The sequence below is a fragment of the Botrytis byssoidea genome, assembly GCF_014898295.1.
Source record: "Botrytis byssoidea strain MUCL 94 chromosome Unknown BBYS_024, whole genome shotgun sequence".
Lineage (NCBI taxonomy): Eukaryota > Fungi > Ascomycota > Leotiomycetes > Helotiales > Sclerotiniaceae > Botrytis > Botrytis byssoidea.
Genome location: NW_024065865.1, coordinates 724 through 10,109, shown reverse-complemented (window position 1 = coordinate 10,109; position 9,386 = coordinate 724). Strand labels below are relative to the sequence as shown.

The 9,386-nt window shown below is 42.4% G+C and overlaps 3 protein-coding genes across 3 annotated transcripts; 2 read left to right on the top strand and 1 right to left on the bottom strand.

Annotated features, from left to right (window-relative positions):
- Positions 1 to 431: 431 nt before the first annotated feature.
- On the top strand, positions 432 to 2,569 carry EAE97_009807 (uncharacterized protein; the record flags this gene model as incomplete). Its single annotated transcript, XM_038880322.1, has 2 exons — positions 432 to 2,196; positions 2,250 to 2,569. The coding sequence occupies 2 exons, from the start codon at positions 432 to 434 to the stop codon at positions 2,567 to 2,569; spliced, it is 2,085 nt and encodes a 694-aa protein (XP_038728689.1).
- Positions 2,570 to 4,441: 1,872 nt separating this feature from the next.
- EAE97_009806 (uncharacterized protein) lies at positions 4,442 to 5,587 on the top strand (the record flags this gene model as incomplete). The annotated part of the gene is made up of 4 exons (XM_038880321.1): positions 4,442 to 4,546; positions 4,615 to 4,699; positions 4,777 to 4,836; positions 4,932 to 5,587. The coding sequence occupies 4 exons, from the start codon at positions 4,442 to 4,444 to the stop codon at positions 5,585 to 5,587; spliced, it is 906 nt and encodes a 301-aa protein (XP_038728688.1).
- A 1,306-nt stretch (positions 5,588 to 6,893) lies between these two features.
- Positions 6,894 to 8,885, bottom strand: EAE97_009805 (uncharacterized protein; the record flags this gene model as incomplete). Its single annotated transcript, XM_038880320.1, has 3 exons — positions 6,894 to 8,464; positions 8,524 to 8,727; positions 8,777 to 8,885. 3 exons carry the CDS (start codon positions 8,883 to 8,885, stop codon positions 6,894 to 6,896), a joined length of 1,884 nt encoding a protein of 627 aa, XP_038728687.1.
- Between the last annotated feature and the right edge of the window lie 501 nt (positions 8,886 to 9,386).

The following is a 9,386-nucleotide window of genomic DNA, read 5'->3' as shown; positions in this document are numbered from 1 at the left end:
AAGGCATTTGGGTATGTGTATATGTTTTACTTATTCATTTGATACGTCCGTCCATTTCCTTTCAAAGAGAAAAGACAGTCAGGTATACCAAGATCAATTCATCAAACTTTGTTTGCATCGCATTCATTTACTCACACATATAAAAATCGCAGATGCTCGACTCGAATTCCTCACATTCCTAACAACAAATCACACTTCAGCCTTATCTATCTTCCCATCCATTGATTTGGCTTGGACTGTGGCATTACAACCATCACACGACTTCCCACACATAACAATAGAAACAACATTCCTCCCTCAACAACACATTTTGGCGAGAGGATCGTGGTGCTGGTTACATACATACCCTTCAGATATCTTCTTACATGTTGAATCTCGACCATAAACAATATTTAACCATTCCAAGGTTGCAAGATTGCTTCAATTCAATAATGGCGACAATTGCTTTACCAAGACCCATTCCCGCAGGTCACTCGAGATCTTCTTCACCACCTCACTCGCACCCTTTAACTCCCACGCTAAGCCTGGATTCCCTCAATTCATCGTCGGCCTTCCCAATCCCCATTCCCAATAAACATCTACCAGTATGCCCGCCAGGTCCCACTCCATCTGAGAAACCAGACACCCCTCCCAACTCCCCGCCAACCAAAGAACTTTCTTTGTCCCCACGATCAATCCTATATCCGCCAGTCAATTATAACTCACGATATATTGATTCTTCCATAATATATGAGATTGACGCCGGTGGGGTCGCTACGGCGTTGGAACATTTAGCAAGCCAACCTCTCCCTGATCCTTCCCAAGTCTTTCCATGGTTTCATGGCCTGCATCCCTCCAATCATATCCAACAAGCTTTCTTTATAGCACGGCGGCGAACCTTGCGCAGAACACCAAAATGCATTCGAGGTATCACAATTGTCAAGGCCGATGGCGATTTGACTTCTTCAAGACTGAAAGGTGCCATTGCTCCTGATGAGTTCTTGAAGTTTGGAATCACGACAGAATTCCAAGAAGTCGACCCACAAGAAGGCTTTTCGGTCCGCAACTTTCAAATACAAGCCGCAAAATCTGCCATGGTATCAGACATTATTGTTTACGGAGAGGATTCTCGTAATGTCGAGAGACTGGCGAGGGAAATTGCTGCTGCACAACAAGCTGTACGGGAGACGCATTTCAATCAAGGACATGAAATATCTCAATACAATACATTTACATGTACCAGTGCGTTTAGTGAATTCGAGGAAAAATATCCACAAATTGTTTCGGTGGATTCTCGGGCTAGGTGGACTGGGGAAGTCATGGATTTCTTTCATCAAGAGAGAGTGGAGATGTGTGCCATGACCAAAGCTTCGGAAATTGATCATAATGTTTGGTTGGGCCCAACCCCAGATGGATACTCGGAAACTCGCCAAGCGTCTTCGGGAGGAGAATTCGATATTCTCATCGAATGCAATGATCTAGGTCACATCAATCCTCGAGAATTAAAAGACATTGCAGAAGGGAGGTCAAGTAAACGACAATTAGGATTTCCATCTTCCGGAATGATTCAACCACCATCCTGGGAACATGAACAAGCCGATGGGATTCTCGAAACTTGTAAATGGATATACAATCTTTCTCACGGGATTTTGCCTGAAGATGAAGATGGTGATATTGATTTGATCACCAAGACAAAGGAAAGAAAGATCTTGATTCATTGTACTGATGGCTACACCGAATCTACTCTCCTCGGTCTTGCCTATTTCACTTATGCTACAGGTCTCTCTATCCCTAAAGCCTGGCTTGAATTGCATATTGCAAAGAAGCGCAACTTCTTTGCATACCCGCAAGATGTCAGTCTCCTTACAACAATTGCACCTCGCCTCCTTTTTGAATCGCCTGTTCATCGAAAATCAAGCTTGTTAGATATTACCGATCTTGCCAAAGAGGAACCGGAGTGGATAAAGTGTATGGATGGAAGTCTACCTTCTCGCGTTACTGACTATATGTACCTCGGGAATCTCGGGCATGCTAATAATCCGGATCTTCTACGACGTCTTGGCATCAAGCAGATTTTGAGTGTGGGCGAAACTGCTACATGGAAGGATGGCGAAATGAATAAATGGGGAAAGGATAATGTGATGGTTATCCAACGGGTGCAGGACAATGGAGTAGACCCGTTGACCGATGAGTTCGGACGATGTTTAGATTTTATCGGTATGATTTGCCCCTATGTGCTACATGAGACCACTCGCTAATCAAACAAACAGAAAGAGGTAAACTAAACAATACAGCAACGTTGGTTCATTGCCGTGTCGGCGTTTCTCGAAGCGCAACTATTTGCATAGCCGAAGTCATGCGTACAATGCATCTTTCATTTCCGCGTGCTTATTGCTTTGTCAGAGCCAGAAGATTAAATGTTATCATCCAGCCACATTTGAGATTTAGTTATGAACTCTTGAAATGGGAAGAGAAACTCAAGATGTCAGGAGGCAAGTTTGGGGGAAAGTGGAAAGGCAGGGAGTTGGAATGGGCGGATATTGCGAGAGAAATTGCAGAGATGAATAGACCGTACAGCGCTGGTAGATGATGTGGGCTCGGAGTGACATCATATGGGATTGTATGGATGGATTTGGAGTTGAATATTGGGTATACTTACTTTCGATGGGAAATTATGATGTTATGATTGGGGTCTCCTTTTCTTCTTTGGGATGGATGATGAATGATGGTTGATGGGTGGGATGGATTGGAGGTCATTGGATACATACCCCTTCTTGGTTGAAACGTTTTGGTAATTTTGGATGCGACTTTTGGTTACGATTGGGTTACGATATGATAGCGACAGATACCACATTCTTTGGCAGCGTATAGGAACGCTTGCAATTATTCTTAGGGATACCTTTAGGGACTTTAGGGAAAAGGAAGTACGTAATCATACGGTGTTCGGTTTTGAATTTGATATGATTTTTGGGTAATGCATCTTGTGAAGTCTTCGTAATTGATGATTGATGGCTGGTGATGAATTAAATGGATGTCACTTGAAGAGTAATGATGTGGGTGCAGTACCACTAGGTTCCCTCAATGCCGGGGGTATAGTAGTGCCTACCTAGACCTGCTACCATAGCTCTTCTTGCAATCGCTTATTATTATGAGTCAAGACACTAGTGTCATATCTTGTGCACTCAATCGAATCGCTAGAGAACCACCCTCTTCCCCCCCCCCCCCTTAATTATTCCATTGCATATATGCAAAAAACATCGTGGCTAGCTTGATATCTCCGAGCTACTGTCCACTGTCGAAAAAGCAAGATATGTCAGTGCTATGCAAAGAATTCCGCTTGGGGAGCACTGTAGTCGAATAATAGTAAGGGGGATTGTGGTGTGGTCACCGAGAATAACGTCAAGGGGGGGGGGGGACCTATCGGGAGGACTTACAGTATTTTCTACATCTAATTGGAGAATCGAAAGGTGCATTGGCAATGAAGTGTAAAAGAAGTGTTGGTGTGCTAAATATGTAGGCTGTATGATCTAGAGTACTGGTATATCTTCTATCTCCTTTGTGTACTGGAAGAAAGAGGAGGAGGAGGTAGTGCTGGAAAGTCTAAGGTAAGGAAAGCTGCTTTCCTTGACAATATTTACCATGTACCATATATCCCACCCATCCAAACTAGATGTCACAATATCATCACATCGTCGAAGCTTCAAGCACCGTTATTGTCCCGTCATGTTCATCGTATTCATCATATCAACTTCTCCTTTACTACCGATCTTTTGAACCGCCACTGCACTGCGCTGCACAGCGTCGAGTTCTCTCGGAACTCTGTGGGCTTCTAGAGATGTTCCTCAATTTCGAGTGATTTGTGTTGCGAGATGCTGGTAGTTGAGCGTTCAATTGCTTCTTTCGAGCCGTTCTGCTTCGTCTTTTTGTATATACTAACTGCACTTCTCCCCCACTCTTGAGGCTCGAGATACATGGGTTTCAAACACTTGTTTTCGACAACCTTTGAGGTAATTAACAGTAATCATCTTCCACGTAGTCACGAATTAGAGAAATTTTCATGTTCAGGAAGACAAGAAATCAAATATCAGGAATATGTGATCACAAGCTCTCGATCTAAGTGCCTAGTTAGTTATTGAATCCCCATCCGCGACTCCACGTCTTGGCAACTCATAAAGGGGCGGCAAGATGAGCGGGTCATTGTCATCATCATCATCACCATAGGTAGAGTGAGTCCTCATGGGAAGGATCGACGGATGACACGGGGTGATAGGTGGTACCATACCTTGAATCTCTAATTTTACTTTTCGCGACATTTATGGTTAAATTCTTTCTTTTCTTCAGTATCTCGATTTATCAATTGTTGAATTGTTCTGATCCGAGAAAGCTTGTGTCACGTTTCGTTTGGTGCAGAGATATTGATTCAATACTTGACATCTTCAGTGCTGAAATAGAACCCGACATCATGACAGATAGATTCACGCAAAATTGCTATGCGTGGTTTGATGGCGGGGTGGAGACCATCGAGCCGCGGAATTATTTTCCTTGTGGCACGGTGAATAGTACTTCGGTACGATATGTTTCCCTCGAGGGATGGATCGATATCTGCATGATGTTGTTTGTACTGATGAGATGTAGGATTTCCTCACTTGCTGCATGGAGTTTGATACGTGCGTGGGGAACAATATCTGTCAAGCATCGCCGGGCGTGGCGGAGCCGGAATGTACGTAAGGATTTTGGGATTTCGCGCATGTTGCGTGAATGGGAAGGTTACTTACTCGGTGCTAATGGACTTTCAAGATTATCTCGGCTATTGTAATGATCCTACCTATACCGCATCTGTATGTCCGAAAGAATGCGGTACGTTAATCTCCACCCCTCCTAGATATCTCGCACGTGTCTACGCGCATCAATCAAGACTAAGATTACAACTAACGAACCCTTCTACACAAAAGTCGACCTCGAAACTAATGGTGGCGGCGCTATCGGTATTGTTTACAACTCCACGACTAGCGAATGGAATTGCTGCAGTGATGCCGCGTGCAAGAGTCTCAGCAGTGAAGTTTTTGATGCGCCGGCTCCTTCCTCTTTATCGGTAGTCGCTTCGCCTACTTCCAGACCCTATTCTACCTTTACTACTTCCTCCGCTTCTGTGTCTGGTACTTCTGCTTCAGTAGCGATAACTTCTTCTTCTTCTTCTTCTTCTGCATCATCGTCGACGATCGAGTCCTCAAGCATAAATGCCATATCCCCATCATCATCCCCATCATCATCTCCATCATCATCATCAACGTCTGCATCAAAGCTCTCCCCCGGCGCTATAGCAGGAATCGCCATCGGCGCCGCGATCTTCGTTGCGCTCCTCGCTCTGCTCACATATTTCCTCCTGCGCAAACGCAATAATAGGAATAAATACAGCCAGAACGTGGGAGAAGCATATGCTAAACCGGAGTTGGCAGGCGAGACGGGGAATGGAAGAGAGAGGAGTGAGGTTGATGGGGCGGGACGGAGGGTGGAGATTGGTGGGAGTGAGGTGTCGGAGATGGGTGAGGGGAGGGGTCAGGCGTGGGAGTTGCAGGGGGGTGAGAGGGGGAGGGTGGAGTTGGGGTGAGATTTGAGGGGTCTGGGGTCTGGGGCGTGCGAGCGAGAGAAGAAGAAACTATGAAGGGATTGCGAAGTTATTGATGGGAGGCTGTTAATTCGGGTAATGGGTGTTGTAGAATTTCCTTCCCTCCTACGCTGGTGTGATGATTGATATATGTTATCTTGATGTGCACTAATTCTCTGTTCTTGGGTAAAATCGAACGTGGTGGTGCTTTTTTGCGATGAAATTGTGATGTAATGAGATGTAATGAGATGAAATGGTAGCGACACTTTGCATAGTTCAGTTCAGTCAGTTCAGTTCAGTTGAGCATATAGATAAATGCACAGGATAAAATATAAGACAAGCGAGTTGTTCACTAGACCTTTCATAGCATACAGTCTAGAGTTCGTTCCTGGTAGATAAAGTGGTAAGATTACATAAATAGGAAGGAAAGTTTGGGAATTGATCTGCTATCCCGATATCTCATCCTCGTCCCTTCCGTCTAGATTGGGTTTCTTGTCTCGGCTGGAATATTTCGTTAATGATGTAGATTTGATGATTCTGATTACCAAGGTAGATATATATAGCCAGTGTAGGCAATAGTATTTCCCGTAATTCGTATACGGTTTAGTTTAGTAGTGCGTATGTCTTTGTTTCGAAATACGTATGTACGTGATACAGAATTCAATGTCACTCAAGATATTCAATATCATTTAGTTAACCAATGTTGTTAGCAATGCACTGAAATGCTGGAATTCAATATAAAATATCTATTCTTATTTAAATTAAGGCTAGAAATAAGGAATGAAATTTCATTCTCTAATATGGATAGGAATAGATATTTTATAATGAATTCCAGTATTTTGATATACTACTAATATTCTTTAGATATATAAATACATACGAGAATGGTATAACTCCCATTCTAAACATACTAGTTGTTATATCAATATGCTAACACACGCCATAGTTTTACTATAGTATACTAGTGCCTACACTGTATATAGCACGATGTATCTGAAAGTGTGATCTGCAATCCACTAATCTGAAATTTTGTAATACCCGATCCTTTCTAAAAATTGTAGTCATCTCAGATGTTGGAATAGTTTCGATTATCAAGTGATGTGAGATGATGTAATCATGAAATCGAATTATGTATTGATTCGGACTTTCAAAAATAGATTTGGGAAGTAGACTGCAGTCTAGATTCAGACTATATGTAACCACTGCTGCAAACATACACTCGTGATGTGAAGGCGAGTGCTCAGCACTTTACGAGAGATTTTTCGTTGCTGATTTGGTTTTCGAATGTAAACTTCTTATCGACAACCTTCTAATTATTCGTGTCTCCCTTCGATTGAGATGCCCGATCAAATATATCATCCCATACAGACTTTTCACGCTTGGCAACCCAAGGTGCAAATCCTGGCTTATCTGAAATCTCTCCTTTACCTTTCATCACACGGCGGACTTTAAAAGGCTTGAGGTCCTCAACAGCTTGCAGACCCAAATCAGACAGATTTATCTTCTTGTACCTACACGACCACTTCACATTGCTGGAGCTGACAACCTTCACGCCCAAAGAGGGTAAGCCGAGGATCACTTCCTCGCCTACAATCATGCCCCCATGTGGTCTCCATACCACGACAGGGAGAGAATATCTCCACCTCTCTTCGCCATTCACCGTCCTTAAAAGTCTTTTTAATACCCGGTGCCCTCTCTCGTCCAGAGATCGTTCCAGTTTGGGTATGTCTTCTTTATTGAAAAATCGAACGACCAAGTTACCAGCTTTGGAGGACATCTCATTTTGTATCTGAAGCCAGTATCGATTATCGAATAGAAGCCACTGGGGCTTTGTTCCTGGAAGTAGCTCTGGAACAATAGTTTCATCAAGTGATGACCTATATCGAGGTTGTCGGAATATATGCCATTCATTCTTTCCCTCGTATTTCCGATCAACATTGAATGGCTGAAACATGATACCAGCGGTGTTTATGGTTTTTGGCTGCGTTGTGACATCAGGTGATGGGAATATCTCCGGAACTGCGGCGGAAACCTGATTCAGTGATACGATGGAATTTGGCGTAATGGTCATGATTACACGACGGAGTAGCATAGCGGCGAGAATGGGTCTGCTGGCGACATCTTGGGGAGTTATGGAAGGTATCGAGGGAAATTCCATAATAAGAGTTCCTCGTCTAGTATCAAAGCTTAGGACTTTGCATTGCTTTATGAGCCGATCAACCTTTTGTTGACGTAGATTCTCAACGTTTTGAAGTTGAGCAGAAAGATCAAGAACTCTAGATTTAGGCAACACCATAGGCAGATCGCTATGATCATATAGATGCCGTATTGCATTCCGGTCTGTCATGGTGGGATCGCTGTTGGTGTTATCTTCAAACCACTCCACGCCCAAAGCCTCACATGTCGCAATAAGTCTTTCTTTTGGAAATTTAAGAAGAGGACGATAGAGGATTATACCGCCAGACTCGACTTCTAATTGAGGCATGATCTTCAAGACACCGGATGCAGATTGATCGTCATTATCCTTTCCAATGATGTTGGTCCACTTTGTGCCTTGTTTGGATTTAATAGGTAGAGCAAGTGTTATTGGATTTCCACTCTCATGAACTCCATAAATACCTTCACATTCTGGTATGGGAGAAGAGGGTTTAATACCAAGTAAACCAACACCCCGAGCGCCTTTCGCTAGACGCATCAGCACCGTCTCGGCTTGATCATCGGCGTGATGTCCGAGGAGAATTGAACTGATATCAGACTTCTGACAATACTTCCCAATTGCCTGGAAACGGTATTTTCTAGCTAAGCTCTCGAAATTAGGTAGCTGGGAAGGATTCCCAGTAATATCTTTCCATGGGAGAGTCAAAATTCGTGAGGTCATACCTATATTCATTTTTGTATTAGGAGCTTACAGATATACGGATCCAAAAAGAATAACATACCAAGAGATTCTAACACCCCCACAACCTTCTGAGCCTCTTCTAGACTGCCATCTCGTACTCTATGATTGACGATAACAGCTCGAAAGTCGATCTTGCCAAGATGTATTGGATATCCATCAGAAGCAAACGGTATGTAATTCTTTTTCATTTGCATACACAACGCTGCAAGGGCCATAGAATCTACCCCTCCGCTCACTGCAAGTCCTATTTGGCAATTAGCATTAATCAATGGTAAATTATAGCAGCTACCTACCTATGGTCCTATGACCCCGTTGGTCATGACGATAAGGAACTTGACATGGCCTTTTGAAAAGTGCATCGGCAAACTCCTTTATCGAAATAGGAAGCGCGTTTTGCTTCATGGTGTTCATTCCATTATTTGATCAGCATTTCATTCTATCAATTTCCGCAATAATGCTTGAGAATACAATTGCTATGAAGAATGATTGTGTCGCGTGTTATCGCGTCAATTGATGCTATCAGCCCGCAAAAAGAGACGATAAAAATCTACCCGAGCTCCAACCTCAACTTTGTCATCCCAAATTCACCCCAACCATTACCGAGGCCCATTTGAATCATTTTGCTAATATACTAAAAATAGATTTTTGCCTAAGCCAAAAACATATTTAGAATTCAATAATAAATTTATATTAAATTAGATTATTTATTATTATATTATTTTGTAATTCCTGTTTTTCGATATGATATTTTCTATTTTCAAAATATTTATAAACTAATTTTCTTTTCTTTAGTAAATGTTATAATTTCTTTAATTCTTTTTATTCTTTATATTTTATTTCTATTTGTATAAATAATATAAATAAACTTCGAAATCTAATAATTTCTTTTAAAGATTTAATTAA